The 20,105-nt window shown below is 51.7% G+C and overlaps 1 protein-coding gene and 1 pseudogene across 1 annotated transcript; both read right to left on the bottom strand.

Moving 5' to 3' along the window:
* Positions 1-1,053: 1,053 nt before the first annotated feature.
* LOC141585213 (uncharacterized) lies at positions 1,054-16,924 on the bottom strand. Its single transcript, XM_074403474.1, has 7 exons — positions 16,730-16,924; positions 11,855-11,921; positions 10,017-10,132; positions 5,991-6,131; positions 3,353-3,466; positions 3,123-3,245; positions 1,054-2,125 (listed from the first exon to the last, which is right to left on the bottom strand). The coding sequence occupies exons 1-7, from the start codon at positions 16,922-16,924 to the stop codon at positions 1,871-1,873; spliced, it is 1,011 nt and encodes a 336-aa protein (XP_074259575.1). The 3' UTR covers positions 1,054-1,870.
* LOC141585029 (uncharacterized) lies at positions 4,009-5,942 on the bottom strand (annotated as a pseudogene).
* Positions 16,925-20,105: the final 3,181 nt, after the last annotated feature.

A 20,105-nucleotide genomic window follows, 5' to 3' on the forward strand; every position in this document is an offset into this window, starting at 1 on the left:
AATGCAGCAGGAGCCCACCCTGGCCCAGGATGTGCTCCCTGGAGACCAAGAGGGCCTGGGACAAGAGAATCTGGGTGTCAGGCAGGTACAGGGGGTGGCAGCTTCCTCTCCTCACCATGCCCTGCACCGGGAATGCGGCAGCAGCTGTCACCTCCCAGCCTGCATGCCTGCCCCTGCCCCAGCTGACCTCTAAGAAACGCAAATCAGGGCTGGGTGTGGTGGCTCACACCTGTAATCCCAGCACTTTGGGAGGCTGAGGCGGGTGGATCACAAGGGCAGGAGTTCAAGACCACCCTGACCAACATGGTGAAACCCCATCTCTACTAAAAATACAAAACTTAGCCGGGCATGGTGGTGCTCGCCTATAATCCCAGCTACTCAGGAGGCTGAGGCAGGAGAATCACTTGAACCCGGGAGGTAGAGGTTGCAATGAGCTGAGATGGCACCACTGCTCTCCAGCCTGGGCGACACAGTGAGACTCTGTCTCGGGGGGGGGGGGGAAGCAGATGCTGTCCCCTGCGCTTGGAAGAGAAGCCAGCCTCTGGCATGGCCTATGGCCTGCTTTGTCTTCCCAACCTCACCTCCCTTGCTTCCTCCATAGGGGCTGCCCCATGTTCCTCAAGGCAAAATCCTGCCTCAGGCGCCTTCCCTCTGCAGGGCTTACCCTCATCAGTGAGGCCCCTTTTCCAACACCCTGCTCCCTCTTCCCTGCTTCCTTCTTGCACAGCATTTACCATGCCCTGACCACAGACCATGCAGCTGTAATACAGCTCTAATCTGCTGTATCTTCCTGCCCCCGCTGGAATGCACCACCCAGGAGGCCAGCACCGGGGCTGCCTCTTTCACTACCCAGCCCCTGCACCTAGAGCACAGCCTGGCATAGGTGAAACACACAGGTTTTCTGAATGAACAGAGGAAGATAAGGGGTGGAAAACTATGGTTCCAGGGCCGAATCTGGCTCACTGCTCACTCTTGTAAATACTGGAATGCAGCCATATGCATTCACTTACATATCATCTATACCTGTTTTCACAAGACAGTGGTAGAGCTGGTAGTTGCAACAGAGACTGCATTGTTCATAAAGCCTAAAATATTTACTGTCTCTTCCTTTACAGAAGAGTGTGGGTCCCTGGGATACATGGATAGATGGATAGATGGATAATGGATGGATGATGGATGGATGGATGGATGGTGGATGGCTGATGGAAGGATGGATGGATGCATAGTGAATGGATGGATGGTGGATGATGGATGGATGGATGGATGGATGGTGAATTGATGGATGGATGGATGGATGGATGGCGGATTGATAGATGGTGGATGATGGATGAATGGATGGATGGATAGTGGATGGATGATGGATGAATGGATGGATGGATAGTGGATGGATGATGGATGGATGGTGGATGTATCGATGGATGGTAGATGGATGATGGGTAGATGGATGGATGGTGGAGGGATGGAGTGATGCAAGGGAGTGAGGGTGGGAAGGCAGAAATAAGGGGATGGATGAAAGATGGGAAGGAGGAAGGATGGATGTGTGAATGAATGGATAGATGGGTGGGTGGATAGAAGAACCAATCAACCAGCTACCAACCCCAGGAGGGGAAAGGGGTTCAGGAAAAGGGGTCCCAACACCTCTCTTCTGAGGCAAGCATGACAACAGCAGCTCTAACTTCTGTGCCAGGCACCATGGCTGAGCATTCCTGCATCACATCTCTCTTAACTCTCACCATCACCTACATCCTGGAACCTGCTGCTGCTTGCATTCCTCAGATGAAACACTGGAGGCTCAGAGAGGAGATGCGTCCTGCCCAGTCACCCAGCAGGCAAATGGCAGAGCCACCATGCTGGCGTCTGGCTGCCTGGCTCACACCCCTGCCTTCTGTGGGCACCACCCTCCCTGCTGCCTCCTCACCATGGGTGCCTGGTCTTCCAGCTTCCCCTTTCCCCAGGACAGACTCACCCTGGGCAGGTCACGGAGCCCCAGGTGGAGGGAGTGCCACAGCCAGTGTGCGTAGTCAGTCTGTACTTCCCGGAAGCTCTGTGGGGCAGAAGAGGCCCTGAGGACGTGCTCCAGCGTGGCCTCCACGATGATCTTGTCTGGCTGAGATGGCTGATGCCTCTGGAACGAGAGGGCCCATGTGTCAGGGGCTCATCACGTAAGAGAATGCCCATGGCCAGCTGCAGGTGGAGACCCTCACGTAGCAAGAACAGGTGCCAGGAATCCACCGTCAGAGCCCTCATCAGCCACAGCACCCCCTTACACTCTGGGGCAGGATTATTTTATTTTATTTTTTTAAGACAGTCTTGCTCTGTAGCCCAGGCTGGAGTGCAGTGGCATGATCTCAGCTCACTGCAATCTCACCTCCCAGGTTCAAGAGATTCTTCTACCTCAGCCTCCCAGATAACTGGGACTACAGGTGCACATCACCAAACCCAGCTATTTTTTTTTTTTTGTATTCTTAGTAGTGACAGGGTTTTGCCATGTTGGCCAGGCTGGTCTCAAACTCCTGACTTCAGGTGATTTACCCCGCTTCAGCCTCCCAAAGTTTTGGGATTACAGGCATGAGCCACTGCGCCCTGCCCATGGCAAGATTTCTGCTGTGAGCACTTAGGGGGCTGGGCCTAAGCACCCCAGGAACCCAGGTTGGAGGCCCAGAGGAAGGTGGCTTCCAGGGCCAGCTCTCCCCAGTTCTCCATGGCTTGGTTCCTGCCCCAGGCTCTGCAGAACACTGCTTAACTCCACGAGGAGCCCATCAGGCAGTGATGCTGGAATAGACGTGGTCCCTGATGCCTCTAGGAACCTGAGCTCACGATCTCCCTCCAACCCTTCCTGAGAAGCCCACAAGCACCCCACCTCCTTCCCCATCTGTTCGAAGTGTCCATGCTGGAAACACATGCTTTTCTTGTCTTCCAGAGCCCTCACCACATCCCAGGCAGGAAGGGAATATTGTACCCATTTCACATGTAAGAAAACCAAGGCACACAGCAGAGAAGTGTGTTGCCCAGGATCCGGCAAGCACTGGAACCCAAGACCACACAGTCCCAGAGCGGGGTGCTCCTGCAGTAGTGGAGCCGCCTGGGGCTTCCCTGCCCGGACGCTGCTCCCCAGGCCTCACCTCATATGTCAAGTTCTGCCTCATGCGCTGCTGGCCCCAGGACAGGTCGAGCTGTTCAGTGAACACGTCTGGGGTCTGTGTTACAGCTCCGCAGGCCTGGAGGGCGTGCAGGCCCCAGGTTTCCTGGAGCCGTTAGGGAAGAGAATAGGGTACATGACCTGGGGGGCCAGCCAAGAAGCCTGGAGCAAGGGGGAGCCCCACACTGGGCACCGCGACCGGGTCCCACATACCTGCCCCAGGTGGGCGGCCAGGCAGCTGTCCCAGGCGGTGCTGTGTGCCGAGAACCTGTCGGCCCAGGCAAGCTTCAGGGTCACGGGTTGTCCTCTGTTCCAGGTGAGCTGCACCTGCATTGAGAAAGGAGGGCAGGGGTGGGGGTCAGGGGGAGATGTGGGAGAGAGGAGAGGCTAACGGCACCCCCACACCCCATGTCTGTTGGGAAATAAGAGGCTAGGGAGGATGGAGATGCTGGCACCTGCCCCCCACCCCCACCAATATCCCTGTAGAGGAATTAGGATGGTGGGGGTGGAGAGACTGCCCTGTCCCTCCTATCTGGAAGAGCCCAGAGCCATTCCCAGGCTGGAGACTGAAAGCATCTGGATAAAAAACCCGCCTCATCCCAAACACCCAGACTCAGCATTTCCAAAAACAGAAAGCAAACCTGCACCTCCCTGCGGCCTCCAGGGCCAGCAGGATCTGTCCGTGCCCATCTGACCTCATCTCCCTGTCACCTGCCCCCGCCAATCACTCTGCCCTGTCTTCCTCCTGCTCCCGCCCTCCCCGAAGCACCAGGCTCCTTCCCACCACCAGCTCCCCCACCCATCTGCCCAGTCACTCTCAATCTCATTTCCTTTTTTTTTTTTTTCCTGAGATGGAGTCTCATATCCTCTTTATTTTTTATCTTTTTTTACAGAGACTCAAAAATGTATTTATACACCAATAGCCATATAAGTATTACTCACAATAACGAAAGGGTGGAGATCACCAAATTATCCAACAGCAGGTGAATGAACAAAGAAAACTTGGCATATAATTATTCAGCCATATAAAGAAAGGAAATTCCCACATGCTACAACATAGATGAACCTTGAAGACACTGCGTTAAGTGAAATAAGCCAGACACAAAAGGACAAATATTTATGATTCCACTTATGTGAGGTAGCTAGACTAAATGAATTCAGAGACAGAAAACAGAGCTAAGGTTATAAGACGTAGCAAGAAGAGGAGCTATAGAGCTATTTAAAAGGTGCAGACTTTATAGAATGATGAAGTAGTCATGGAATAGACAGTGGTAATGACTCCACATCACTGCAAATGTACCTATCACTGAATTGAAACCTGAATATGATGAAAATGATCAATAGTGTATTATGCATAGTTTCTTAACAATAAAGATTTAAAACCCCATATGAAATATTCATAAAATACTATCAGGTTGAACAATATACCATCATCGTCCTCTAAACTCCACTTTTCCCTTGTTTCATCTCTTCGATTTCCTTTTTCAGTTCTCCTATGTTTTCCATAGCCTTTTTACGTCGCTCTTCGTGCCATTTTCCTACTCTTTCTTTTCGCTTTCTCATTTCTTCTTCCAGCTTATTCTGGTCAAAGTCGCCAGCATCTTTTTCGTTTTCATCCTCCTTGCCATCTTTGTCTTTTTTCTTCTCTTTAGAACTTTCCCCACCGTCGGTTTTCTCTTTGGACCTAGATCTATTCTCAGTTTTCTTGCTTTTATTGCCAGGACTGGAGGATCCGGATCGCCGGCCCCGGCTTCTACTCCTTGAGCGTCTCCTGTCTCTACTTCGAGATCATCTTTGCTCCCAGCTTCTCTCTCTCTCTCTACTTCTAGACTGTCTGTCATATCCACCTTTACTTCTGTTGTCTAAGGGTGAGTGACTCCTAGACAGACTTCCAGAGCGTCCCTGTGACGCTGATCGTTTTCGATAGTGGCGTGACGCCCGACCCACGCAGCCCACCTCAGGAAAGCCGGTGCCCCTGAGGACCACGTGTAGGCGAACCGGACAAACAAGGGGGCTGCGCTACCCTCAGTGCCGGGCAAAGACCAGCGCTAAGCTCCTCTTTCCTTTTTTTCCGGTCACCCAGGCTGGAGTGCAATGGCATGATTTTGGCTCACTGCAACCTCTGCCTCCCAGGCTCAGGCAATTCTCCTTCCTCAGCCTCCCAAGTAGCTGAGATTGCAAGTGCGCACCACCATCCCTGGCTAATTTTTCGTATTTTTAGTAGAGATGGGGTTTTGCCATGTTGGCTAGGCTGGTTTCAAACTCCTGACCTCAAGTGATCTGCCTGCCTTGACCTCCCAAAGTGCTGGGATTACAGGTGCGAGCCACTGTGCCTGGCCCCTCTTTAATGCTTTATGATGCTTATCGAGCCTTCTGATTTCTAAATTCACTCCTTGGCTTGAATTCTGGAGAGCGTCTTTTGCCTTCACACAGCTGGCCTATTGTCCTCCCTTTCACAGATGGAAAAACCGAAGGCTCAGAGAGGCGATGGGAGATGCCCGAGACCACCCAGCCAGATGGGGTACCCAGCTGCTCACTGTCCCCAAAGCGACCACTAAACAGGCAACAATAAGTGATGAATTGGAGATGCCTGTACCTGTTTCCCACGTTAAAATGTGAGCTGTCTTCAAACACTGCCTGGTATACAGTAGGTGCTTAATGAGGTATTGAAAAAGGAACAACTGAATGAAGGACCATGGAGATACCAGGCTTCAGGGAGCTGTGATTCTGGAGAAGTCCTTGTCACTGATGAACACAGTCTCCTTCTCCTACCTGAGGTGCCCAGCCCCCCAGGCTCAGCCATGTCTTAACTCCCACCTCCGCCAAGGGTGCCCAGGATATCCCTGCTCACCTGCTGGCTCTGCCTGCCACCCCTGCTCTCAGCAAGGCCACTGGCCTCAGCTTGCCGCCAGGAGATGTTGAATGGGTGAGCCAGGGCCAGGCAGGCAGCCAGCTCACTCTTCCCCAGCCGTAGGGAGGAGGAGATCAGCACCTGGGGAGGGGGACAGACTCAGCCGGGGCCTTTACCCAGACAGGCTGCACCTCTTTCCCACCCGTCCAGACCACTTTCTCCATCAAGGGCAGGTGGCTTTGAGCACAAACCCAGCCCTGTGCAAGGCCCTGGGAGAGCTTAGCCCATTTCTCAGAGGACGACATCGAGGCTTGGAGAGGAGCGGCTGGAGTGATCACATGACAGATGAAACTGGAGGTCGCCCTCCTCTTCCACGGTCTTCCCTAGCTCTGTGGCTCCGGGCAGGTCACAGCATCTCTGAGTCCTTCCATTTCATCATCTGAACATGGGGCTATTAATAGCACTGAGCAGATTGGAGGCCGAGGTGTGGGTTGACACGCAGCACCTATCACAGGATAAGCATTCAGGGCCTGTCAACCACTGTCACTGCTGTGCCTGTCAAGGTGTTGTGGGGACCCAGGTCTCCTGCTGCCCTTCCAGAAAGACCATGGGACATGGTGCAGCCTTGTCAGCCCTGGCTAAGACTCCTTGGGCAGGGGAGGGCCCCAAGGAACGCTCTCAGCCTGCAGGGTGAGTTTAGCTCTGCCCCAGGGTCATCTTCCGGCCCTGACACCTACCTGGTCCCTGCCATCCCAGCTGACAACCAGGCCACCCTGGTGGCTGCCTCCCAAATGCTCTGAGGACAGGCGGAGGCTGCAGTGTCATGGCAGGAGGAGGGGCAGCGGGTGGGTGAGCTCCACCGGGGAGGTCAGGACACACATAAAGGGTAGGGCATGTGAGCTGAGGTCAGCAGCTCCAGGCCCAGGGGGTGTTCAGGGGACCCTCAGTGGACACCGCTGCCAGCTCAGGCAGGTGGCCACTTGGGGGTCACACACCCAGATAATTTTCAGAAAATTTGGAAGCTACACACTCACTTTGTCACCATCACCATTCGACACCCTGCACTGTCCCTGCAGGAGCCCCCATTACAATGAGACTTCGCGGCTCCTCCCCAGCCCTTGGACCTGGACTGGCCTGGTGATGTGCTAATGGAATTTAGCGAAGTTGACTGAGCACCAATTCTAAGCCCAGGCCTTAAGACGCCTCGCCCCGCTTCCTCCCTCAAAGCCCTGCCCAGCCACAGGAGAACAAACCTGCTCACCTGTGGGCTGGTGCCACCTGGCTTGGAGGGAGCCTGGTTTGAGCTCAGGATGTCCAAGCACAGCTGACAGCCAGCCCCTGAGCAGGTCAGAGAGCCCAGCCAATGCCAGCAGAGCTGCCAGGCTCACCCTACAGCTTAGCTTGAACATGTGGAAGACCAGAAAAGCTGCTCAGGTAACCTACAGCCTCATGAGCAAGGAGCAACGCTTGCTTCACGCCGCTGAGTTTCAGAACAGTTTGTTACCTTCCTGAATCAGGACCTAACGCGTACAGCCCTAACCCCCAGCAACCTGCATCACTCTCAGGGCCTCACATGCACGGGTGACCTGTGCCCTCTCAGAAGCCCCACACCCCCATGCCGTCCAGTCCTATGCTCTCCTTCCGTCTCAAGGTATGACAGGTGGCACCCCATAGCTGAGTCCTCGCAACAGTCTCCACACCCTGGTCTTCTTTCTTTGTCCCCCAGGTGAGTCAAGCTGCCCTGACCTCTTGCCTCACTTGACCCCACCCCCTCCTGAGGCTGCTGCACAGCCCTGCTTTCCCAGACCCCCACAGCAGGAGGCTGCCTGGGGGCCCTTTGCACTGTGGTGAGCTCTGAGCTCTGTACAAAGGGCACCCTGTTCAGATGGGCTGCAGGGAGCCATGCCCAGAGACACTGGCACTGGTTGGTTCTCAGGGCATCGTCCAGTCATTGGTTCTGGGGAGGCTGACCACATGCAGGGCTGGAAGCCTTTCCCCTGCCACCCGCTGACCCACCACCTGCAACACTGTGACCACAGTGCAGGGCTGCAGGCTGTGAGGCTCACCAAGGGTGGCACAAATATGCAAACACACACATGCGTGCAGGTGCATGTATACACACACCAATGCACACAGGCGCGCACACAGGCATGCACACACGTGCACACAAGCATTCTCACGTGCAGGCATACACACACGCACACACATGCGCACACAGGTATGCACACACATGCACACATACATGCACACAAGCATGCTCACATGCAGGCACACACACATTCGTACACACATACATGCACACACACATGCTCAAATACAGTCATGCCCACATACACATGGACACAGACATACACACATGAACACACATGCTCACACGTGCACATACAGGCATACACACAGGCACACACATGAGCGCACACAGGCGCAGATACATGCGCACATACATGCAGGCACACACACACGTACACATGCATACACACAGGTGCACACACATGCACACACGTGCACACACATGCACGCGCACACGTGCACACATGTGCACACACGTGCATACATACACGCACACAAGCATGCTCACATGTAGGCATACACATGTGTACACACACATGCTGAAATACAGTCATGCCCACATACACATGGACACATACACACATGCACACACATACATGCTCACACACATGCACATACAGGCATACACACAGGCACACACACGAGCGCACATAGGCGCAGATACATGCGCACATACAGGCAGGCACACACACGTACACAGGCATACACATAGGTGCATATACGTGCACACAGGTGCACATACATGCACACACACATACACATGTGCACACACATGCACACATACATGCACACTGCCTTGGCTTGTGGAGGACCTGCTCATTTCCTCTGCCTTCCAGGGCGCACAAGTAGCAAACATGATGCTGGGAGGATTCCATCAGGCCACCTGGCAAGCCGTGCCCCCGGGCTGGGGTCTGCACTCCGTCTCTGCACCTGGCAGGTTGGGGGTCAGGCTCTTCTGTGTCTAGTGGATTTCTGACACAGAAACTGACAGTCTGCATGGCTGCACAGGCTACGAATGACAGCCTCTTCCAGGGATGCCTGTTCCTGGAGGACCCTGGCTCATGGCTGCCATCAGGGCTGCATTGGCACTCACTTCTCCTGGCACCGGAATTGCCCAAGGATGCCACCCCTCCCATGCCCTGGCCCCTTCTCCCTGCCCGGTCACACTCAGGACAAACCCCAGCTCCTGTGTGACCTGGGTCCCCCAGGCCTCCTGCCTCACCTCCTCCCTTCTCCCCACTCCAGCCACAATGGCCTCCCTGATGCTGCTCCACACGCAAAGCTCACTTCCACCAGGGGCCTTCCACCTGAAGTGCCTCTGCTCAGTCTCTGCACCTCAGCCAGCTCCTTCTTATCCCTCAAATCTCAGCTTGGACGTCACCTCCTCCAAGAGGCCTTCCCAGACCACCCCACACTCCACACAGACCCTGATTGCTCTCACAGCCTTTCCCACGCATGGAAATGGTCATGTTGGATGTTATTTTTCTTATGTGTGTCTCGTTGCTCAATGACTGTCTCCCTGAGCGGGGAAAGCTGCTTCATCTTGCTTCCCAATGGGTCCGTCGTGCCTAGCATCACACTGGGATCGGCAGGTGCTCAGTGATGGCTTTAATTTTTTAGACAAAGTCTCACTCTGTTGCCCAGGCTGGAGTGCAGTGGCGTGTTCTTGGCTCACTGCAACCTCTGCCTCCCAGGTTCAAGCGATCCTCCTGCCTCAGCCTCCCAGGTAGCTAGGATTACAGGCGCCCACCACCACACTTGGCTAATTTTTGTATTTTTAGTAGAGATGGGATTTTAGCATGTTGGTCCGGCTGGTCTCGAACTCCTGACCTCAGATAATCTACCCACCTTGGCCTCCCAAAGTGTTAGGACGACAGGCATGAGCCATTGTGCCCAGCCAGGGATGATTTCTTGAGTGACTGGGTCACTGCTACCCGCTTCCCCTTACATACTCACCCTGCAGGCTGAGGTTCCTGAAGGGCTTGGGGAAGCCCAGAGAGGCTCCCAGTGGTGGCCAACACCTGGCCATTCCACAGCACCTCCTGGTGCAGGGCACGGGTCCCATGAGCTCGCTCATATGTGATCTGCAGGAACAACTCCCCAGGAAGCATGCTGAGCTGGAAGAGAATGATGGCATCACAGGGGAACCTGACACACGCTTCTGCCTGGGATGGGAAAGGGGAGAAGTTTGCAGAGGAAAAAAAGGGAGTATTTGTGGATCATTTCTAGTTTCCTGCATGGCGACGTATCAGGGAATCAAAAAGCCAAATGCTTCCTAAGGATGAGTGGATAACATAAAGGAGGGGAGTGGGTGAGGGGACTATGGCCAACTGGAGACAGCGCAGAACAGCCACCTCTAACTCTGTGGCCAAGCTGTGTGGCTCTGGGCAAGTTTCCAACCTCTCTGAGCCTCACTTTCCTAGACAATGGAGACAAGAAAGTGTCAACCTCTGTAAGATAATACAAACGGTGCACTCAGCCCACGGCTAGATCATGGAGAGGAGCTTGTAGGAGCCACAGTTGGTACTGAGATTTCTCAATCACGTACTGAGCATGTATTATGCTCCCCAGCCAGTGCTGAGCGCCTGGGTACAAAGATAGCCAAGACCTGGCCTTGGCCCTTACGGGGCTTCCAGGCTGACAGGGATATAGTCACAGGACAGAAAATGATGGGACAAGGATGGTCACAGAGGCATTCAAGGGAGAAAGGAATGCAGAAAAGCAAGTTTGGGGAGGAGGCAGGGAAGAGCATTCCAGGCAGATGGAACAGCCTGTGCAAAGGCTCAGAGTGAGTTGCTGTCCTTGCTGGTAGGTACCATAGTCTGAGGGTCACTTGAGGGCACTGTAGGGGGACTGCTGGGGTGGGGTTGGAAGTTTCCTTTTTTTTTTTTTTTTTTTGAGAAGGCGTCTTGCTGTGTTACCCAGGCTGGAGTACAGTGGTGCGATCTCTGCTCACTGGACCTCCACCTCCCAGGTTCAAGTGATTCTCCTCCCTCAGCCTACTGAGTAACTGGGACTACAGGCATGTGCCACCATCCCTGGCTAATTTTTTGTATTTTAGTCGAGATCAGTTTTCACTATGTTGGCCACGCTGGTCTTGATCTCCTGACCTTGTGATCTGCCTGCCTTGGCCTCCCAAAATGCTGGGATTATAGGCGTGAGCCACCACACCTGGCCTTCCCTTAGATTTTCAAATGACTGGTGATTATCATCCACAGCTAGTTCAAGAGCCACCTCCTCAGTAAAGCCTTCCCTGGCCACCTAATCTAAATACGCTCCCTGTTCGCTCTCAGTCCCTTCAGTGCGTCTTCTCCATATCATGCCACTATGCATATTTGTGGGATTTTGAGTAGTCAATCTCCCCCACTAGAGTGCACATTTAATGAAAGATTGATCAGTTCCATTTTAGGTCACACTCCAGCTTCTAAAATAGTGCCTGGTACCTAGTAGATGCTCAATAAATAATGCACAAAAAAGAAGGGATGGATACAGACACCAGCTGATAATCTACTCGAGCAATTTTTGTCCATTTCACAGCCTTGCCTGCCCTTCCCTCCCAGGAACCAGAACATTAGGACAATTTCTCTTCTTTTAAAGATCTGTCCCAGAAACGCTCCCAAACCACCCCCCACCCGCCTCGCATGCCGTGGGCCTGGACTATCCTCCACACACCTGTAGGAAAGTCTGTTCCAGCTTCATGAAGTTGGTAAGACTGGCCTTAGCAGCTACCAGCCAGGTGCTGATGTGAAAGTAACGCTCTTCCACGCCCAGGGCAAACGTGCTCTGAACCTCACCCTTGGAGTAGTGTATCTGGGTCGGGAAAAAAACAAACAAACCATGATAGATCTCCTCATCAAGGATCTGATGGAACATTTAAGCAGATGCTGGCTCTAAGCCATGAGCTCTGCCTCCCAAAGCCCCAGGCCCAAGACCTACAGCTTCCTGGGCTGGAGGAACTTTGATGAAGCAACGGTTTGAAGCCTCAGTTTAGGCCATCAAATGTGGCCATGGCAACTATCTTCTCAGGCCCTCCCTGCTGTAACACTGACTTGAAAGTATCTACCAGCCTGGCACCAGCAGGCAAGAATTCTAGTTGCAGACAGCAGGGGGCAGTCTAGCAGAGAGGACAATGCTTGGGCTTGTGTCCGCATCAAACACACAGAACTCCAAGTGTGGATCCACCACGGAGAGGTGAGTGATCTCCAGCTAGTTTCTTAATGACCTAGCCTGAGCCTTCTAATTCAAAACACAGGGATAAGGACACCTATTTTATTACGGGTTGCTGTGAAAATTGTATGAAATTTCCAAGTTGGCTAAGCAGCAGAATCACTGGGCAAAACTTACTCAAAATACAGTTTCTAGGCTCCCACTTTACCTACAAAAATGGAGTCTCTGAGAAGAGGTTCAAGAGCTGGTACTTTTTTTTTCTTTTTTGCGACAGAGTCTTGCTCTGTTGCCCAGGCTGGAGTGCAGTGGCACGATCTCAGCTCAATGCAATCACTGCCTCCCGGGTTCGAGTGATCCTCCTGCCTCAGCCTCACGAGTAGCTAAGATTACAGACGTATGCCAACATGCCCAGCTAATTTTTCTATTCGTATAGAGATGGGGTTTCGCCATGTTGGCCAGGCTGGTCTTGAACTCCTGACCTCAGGTGCTCCACCTACCTCAGCCTCCCAAGGTGCTGGGATTATGGTCTTGAGCCACCACACCTGGCTAAGAGTTGGTACTTTTAATGAGCTCACCAGAGATGGGTCATTACGTTAGTGATACCCCTGTCAAAATGTTCAACCTGAATCTTACCTTCAGCAAACAATCTGACAAATCCACACTAGGAGAATGTTATGCAAAATAACCTCCTGGACGCTTCAAAATTGTCAATGCAGGATTTTTTCTTTTTCTTTTTTGAGACAGGGACAGGGTCTGCTCTGTCATCCAGGCTGAAGTGTGCAGTGGTGTGAACACAGCTCACTGCCGCCTCAACCACCTGGGCTCAAGCAATTCTCCCATACCTCAGCCTCCTGGGTAGCTGAGACTACAGATACACACCACCATGCCTAGCTAATTTTTTAATTTTTTTAGAGATGCTGTTTCCCTAGGTTGCCCAGGCTGGTCTTGAACTTCTGAAGTCAAACAATTCTTGGCCTCCCAAAATGTTGGGATTACAAATGTGAGCCACTGTATCTGGTTGGGATTTTTTTTTAAAGGTGATTAATGATAATAAAATGCTTAGGGGAAATTATATTGATATCTGCAACTTATTTGGAAATGTATCCAAAAATAAGATGGATGGAGAGCTATGTGATTGCGTAAAATAAAATGTGAACAGAAAAATTTAGGTATGTAGGTGTTCACTGTAAAATTACTTCTATTTTTTAGTGTCTCAAAAAATTGTATAATAAAATCTGGGTGGGGTGGGGTGGGGTTGGGTACAGTGGCTCATGCCTGTAATCCCAGCACTGTGGGAAGCCAAGGTAGGCAGATCACTTGAGGTCAGGAGTTTGAGACCAATGCTAGCCAACATGGTGAAACCCCATCTCTACTAAAAATGCAAAAATTAGCCAGGTGTGGTAGTGCGTGCCCGGAATCCCAGCTACTCAGGAGGCTGAGGCAGGAGAATTGCTTGAACCCAGGGGACAGAGGTCTCAGTGAGCCGAGATTGCATCACTGCACTCCAGCCTGGGTGACAGAGAGAAATTGTCTCAAAAAAAGTAAAAAATAAAATAAAACAAAACAAAACACTGGGTAAGGAAAGGTAGAGTGTGGAAGGAGAATGCTCTAGATCAGGAGTTGGCTTCTGGGTCAAATGTGGCCCACAACCTAATTTTGTAAATAAAGTTTTATTGTAATGCAGCCATTCCTAGTCACTTACATATGATCTATAGCTGCTTTTGTGTTACAATGACCATTCTGAGTAGCTGTAACAGTGATCATAAGGCCTGCAATCCCCACATTTTACTTTACAGTAAAAGTTTGTAGACCTCTGTTCTGGCAACTACACACGCTGTGTGATCTTGGCCTGCATCCTGGATTTAAAACAACAATTTTTTGAAAGAATGTTATTGGGAAAGCTAGGAAATTTTATATGGGCTGTACATTAAATGAAGGTATTACTTCAATGTTCAGTTTCCTGAATGTTGTAATTAAATCAGAAAATATCCTTTTTACAGGAAAGAGTTGAAATATTTCAGAGTAAAAAGATGACATCTTCAGAAACATCTCTATATTAATTCTTAATGACACAGAAAAAAAATGTGTGTATGACGATACAAATTTATGTAACATAGATAAGAACTATGGAAATATATTAACAATTGGTCAATGTTCACTGTCCCACAGTAACTTTTATATAGGTTCAAATGACTCAAAATGAAACTTGGGAAAAAACTAAGCAGCTCCCTGAACAGAGCCAGGTGTGGCGGTACCACCTGTAATCCCAGCTACCCTGGAGGCTGAGGCAGGAGGATCACTTGGACCCCAGAGCTTGAGGCTGCAGTGAACTCTGATCATCTCACTACACTCCAGCCTGGGTGACAGAGGAAGACCCTGTCTCAAAAAGAAATTTTAAAAATAAAAAGTAAGGCTGGGCATGGTGACTCACACCTGTAATCCCAACACTTTGGGAGGCTGAGGTGGTGGATCATTTGAAGTCAGGAGTTTGCAACCAGCTGGCTAAGATGGTGAAACCCCATCTCTACAAAAGCAAAACAAAACAAAACAAAAATTAGCCAGGTGTGGTGGTGCATGCCTGTAATCTCAGCTATTCAGGAGGCTGGGGCGGGAGAATTGTTTGAACCCAGGAGGCGGAGGTTGCAGTGAGCTGAAATCATGCCACTGCACTCCAGCCTGGGTGACAAAGCGAGACTCTGCCTCAAAAAACAAATAAATAATAAGGAAAGAAAGAAGTTTCCTGAATGATTGTGCAGTTGTAGTGAAGTGTAGGGAACTCCAAAATCATGTGTAAATTCGGCAGAGAACCCCAGCACATAGCACGTGCTCTGTAAAGAAATTCGGCCTGGGCCAGGACTAGGAGGGTGCCTAGCAAAACACGGTGGCTGGCCGGAAAATGAAATGACCAGTTGGCAGATGTGACCATTCATGCATGCACTCACCCATTCATGCCCTGTTTTTTTACTGAGCACCTACTATGCACTGGGCCCTGTGCCAGGCACTAGGCATGACCTCCAGGAAGCTCCAGATTTGGACACGGACAACAACAGCTCAGAGGGACAGAGGAACCTGGCCTAAGTCTAACGGGCCCTTCTGTCCACTCCCAGGACCCCCCAGTCCTTCCTGGAGAGCAGAAACGGGGGGCGGGTGACGCTGGCTCGGCTCAAACGGCTGCATCATCAGCTCCAGCCTCTATGCCAGCCTGGGTGAGGCAATGCCAGGCACCAGGCACTGGGTGAGGAGGCCTCCCCCATATCCCAAAGGGCTCATGAACCTAGCTGTGGGCCGGCCCATGAATGTAAACCTGGGTATGTTTGGGAAAGCTGGAGCCAGAGGTTTCCGGGGGTGGCCCATGTGGGCCTGCTGCAGGCTGGCGGACAGATGCGCATGCATTAACATGCCCCAGAAGGGCCTGGCCCCCTTTCACCTGGGGCAAGCATCTGGAACCAGTTGGGAGCCAGGTGGCTGGGGCACAGTTAGTTTAGCTGAGACTGAGGCTGAGCTGGGGCAGCAGCCCAGGAGGGAAGGGAGGCCATGCTGGCCTGAGAACAGCAGCTGTTTGCCAGAAGGAAGGAAAGAGAAGGCTTGAAGCTGGAAAGATGCCACCTTGTCCAGTGCCCTCAAGGCCAGGTTGAGACCAAGTCAACTTCTCCAAGAGAGGGCCAGAGAGCCAGGATCACACCAGTCACCCAATGCAGGGCTATTGCCACATCCTGAGGCCCAAGGGCCATATGGTATCCTGGTTAGGGCTGGACTCTGGAGCCAGATGACCTGGGTTTGAATCCCAGCTTGGCCTCTACCTAGCTCTGGCACCACGGTTTCCCCATGGATATCAAGGGTTAAGCATGGCTCTGGGCTGCAAGTCGCAAGTCTGCCATGAGCTCATCCATGAGCTTTCTTGGGTTGGTCCCATGGGAGCCCCAGCAGGGTCTGGACAGCAGGATTGCCACCCCCTGGCCACCTCCCAGGGCTCCTCCTCACATAGCTCCCCTCCCCTCAGTCCTTCAGGCCAGGGTGGAAATCAACTCCATGTTTCCTTTTCTTTTTGTTTTTCCTAGAGACAGGGTCTTTCTCTGTCACCCAGGCTGGAGTGCAGTGGTATCATCTCTGCTCACTGCAGCCTCTACCTCCCAGGCTCAAGTGATCCTCCTGCCTCAGCCTCCCAAGCATCACCACACCTGGCTAATTTTTAAGACTTTTTGTAGACATGGGGGTCTCATTATGTTGCCCAGACTGTTCTCACTATGCTGCTGGAGCTCCTGAGCTTAAGCAATCCTCCCACTCTCAGAACAGCAGACCTCATCAGCCACTGCCACCTTCACCAGAATGATGTAATTAATTCGTTCACGCAGAAGACAGCAGGAACCCCGAGAGAACAGGATCCAGAATGTGTGGGTCTTGATGGACAGGGTGGTAGGATTTGGGAGGCTCCACCTACCTCACCCCTGACCCCCACACTTCTTCCCCAGTTCTGCTCAGCATAAAGACTAGAGTGACATCACCAGAAAGGTAGATGCTTGGAAGGACACCAGCGACACAGAGAAGAGGAGGCCAGAGGTCCGCAAGGCGCCTAGCTCCTGGCCTCGGACGCCCAGGACTCTGTCCAGAAAGCCTCCCTCCCAGCCATGGAACTTGATGGTCCTCGAGTTCCTGAGGATGGAGCTGGTGAGCAGGACCCACAAGTCCTTCTGCCTCATTTACTCTCCTGGGATCGGAGGGAAGAAAGAGATGAAGACACGGCCGGTCCAGAATTCTCCCCTACACCCTGACAGTCACCCTGCAGCAAATCCCACTGATCTCACCAAGTGCGTTCCAAAGCTGTCTGCATCTCTGCATCTCTGACCCTCAGCCCTGATCCATCCACTGTTATCCTGTGCCTGGACTCCTGCAGGAGCTGACCCAGGACCACTGCCCTGGGGAGGCAGCTTCTGATACCCAGAGAACAGAGGCTGCCCCTGAGCCCACCTGGGGATGGCACCATCAGGAATGCTACCTGGAGGTGGGTAATGCCTGAGTTACATCTTTTTTTCTTCCTTTTACATTTTTGGTGGAGTTGGGGAGGGGTCTCACTATGTTGCCCAGGCTGGCCTCAAGCTCTTGGGCTCAAGCAATCCTCTGTCCCCGGCCTTCTAAAGTGCTGGGATTACAGGCGTGAGCCACTGTGCCTGGCCATGGGTTTTCTTGAACCAAAGCATATTTCTTGTCATGTTTAACAGAATTGTGCCCCAGCTCTGTACTTTCCTTGATTCATCCTTCTTTGAATAGTGAACCTCTCAAAAGCTGTAATGAACATGGAAGAGCCACTGGCCGGGTGGGCTGGGTGGTGGCAGGGGGGCTGGGGTCCCAGCAGTTGGCATCCCCTGTCCCAGGATGTACACACGGCCTCACGTACCTGTCCTTTTATCTCCTAGGTCAGCTCGTCGACACTGTCTGGGTGAAAAAAGGAGACCAGATCTTGTTTTCATCCGTGTTCAAAGCCAATATCGCCATCCACAACATTGCTGTCAGTGTGTGCCCGAGCCACCAGTAGCCTAGAAATATTTAGACCTGGTTTGTTAACCACACACCTGCTAGACCCAACCCAGCCAAAACATGAAATCAACTGGGTGCAGTGACCCACATCTGTAATCCCAGCAATTTGGGAGGCCGAGGTGGATGGATCTTCTGAGGTCAGCAGTTTGAGACCAGCCTGGCCAACGTGGTGAAACCTCATCTCTACTAAAAATATAAAAATGAGCCAGGTATGGTGGTGCACATCTGTAATCCCTGCTACTCGGGAGGCCGAGGTGGGAGAATCACTTCAACACAGGAGGTGGAGGTTGCAGTGAGCTAAGATTGAACCACTGCACTCCAGCCTGGGCACAGCACGAGACTCCATCTCAAAAAACAACAGTAACAACAAAGACACAAAATCAAACCCCCACACTTTTTTTTTTTTTTCCTAAGAGCTAGATAGGGACTTCCTGTGTTTTCCAGGCTACAGTGCAGTGGTACAATCATAGCTCACTGCAGCCTTTTACTCCCGGGCTCAAGCAATCCTCCCAGCTCAGCCTCCTGAGTAGCTGGGATTACAGGTGCATGCTACCATGCCCAACTAATATTTGTTTGTGTGTGGAGATGGGGTCTCACCATGTTGGCCAGGCTGGCCTCAAACTCTGGGCTTCAAATGATCCTCCCATCTCAGCCTTCCAAAGCACTGGGATTACAGGCATGAGCCTCTGTTCCTGGCCAAAACCTAATTACACATTCACAAATGACCGAGGGCATGAGCTTCTGTGTCCTTTAACAATGAAATGGATTATTCCTCGGGTGTAACTTTGCTGGGGATGCTATAACAAAGTGCCACAAACTAAGTGGCTTAGAACAAGACAAATTTGTTGTCTCAGGCCAGATGCCCATGTCTGTGATCCCTGTACTTTGGGAGCATGAGAGGATCTCTTGAGGTCAGGAGTTCGAGACCAGCCAGGCCAATAGGATGAAACTCCGTCTCTACTGAAAAAATACAAGGCCGGGAGTGGTGGCTCACACCTGTAATCCCTGCACTTTGGGAGGCTGAGGTAGGCAAATCATGAGGTCAGGAGTTCAAGACCAGTGTGGCCAACATGGTGAAACCCTATGTCTACTAAAAATACAAAAATTAGCTGGGTGTGGTGGTGCACGTCTGTAATCCTAGCTACTCAGCAGAATGAGGCAGGAGAACTGCTTGAACCCAGAAGGTGGAGGTTGCAGTAAGCCGAGGTCGCACCACTTTACTCCAGACTGGGGAACAGAGCAAGAATCCATCTCAGAAAAAAAAAAAAAAAACAAAAAAACCCAGGTGTGGTTGCATGTGCCTGTGTTCCCAAGCTACTCAGGAGGCTGAGGTGGGAGGTTTGCTTGAGCCAGAGAGGATGAGGCTGCAGTGAGCTGAGATCATGCCACTGCACTCCAGCCTGGGCAACAGAGCAAGACTCTCTCAATAAATCAATAAATAAAATAAAAAGTTGTTGTCTCCCAGTTGGGAGGCCGGAAGTGTAAAGTCAGCTGTCTGCAGGCCGGGCTCTCTCTGGAGGCTCTGGGGAAAAATCTGTCCCAGCCTCTCTCCTGGCTCAGGCATCCCTTGACTTATAGTGGCCATTGTCCTATGCATGTCTGTCTCTGTGTGCAAACTGACCTTTGGGCAGGCACAGTGGCTCACAACTATCATCCCAGCACTTTGGGAGGCCGAGGCAGGATTGCTTGAGCCCAGAAGTTCAAGACCAGCCTGGGAAACATAGGGAGATATGTTTCTACATAAAATACAGAAAATTAGCTGGGCATGGTGGAACACACCTGTAGTCCCAGCTACTCAGGAACCTGAGGTGGGAGAATCACGTGAACCCAGGAGTTTGAGGCTGCATTGAGCTATGATCACACCACTACACTCCAGCCTGGGTAACAGAACAAGACTGTCTCAAGAAAAAAATATTTTATTTTTTCTTTTTCTTTTACTGGCCACAAATTTCCCTTTTAGTAAGAACACCAGTTATATGGGATCAGGGTCCCACCTTCATGACACATTTTAACTTGATGACCTCTGTAACAACCCGATCTCCAGAGAAGGTCATGCCTGTACTCTCAGCACTTTGGAAGGCTGAGGTGAGAGGATCACTTGAAGCCAGGAGTTTAAGACCAGCCTGGACAACATAGTGAGACTTCACCTCTACAAAAACAATTAAAAAAAGATTAGCTGGGTGTAGAGGTGTGTACCTGTAGTCCCAGCTCCTCGGGAGGCAGGTGCACAGAGTGAGCCCAGGAGGTCGAGGCTGCAGTCATCTGTGATTGTGCCACTGAACTCCAGCTGGGCAACAGCAAGACCTAGTCCGTCTCAAGAGAAAAAAAAAAAGGGTTTGCTGATCC

The sequence above is a fragment of the Saimiri boliviensis genome, chromosome 7 (genome assembly GCF_048565385.1).
Source record: "Saimiri boliviensis isolate mSaiBol1 chromosome 7, mSaiBol1.pri, whole genome shotgun sequence".
Classification (NCBI taxonomy): Eukaryota; Metazoa; Chordata; class Mammalia; order Primates; family Cebidae; genus Saimiri; species Saimiri boliviensis.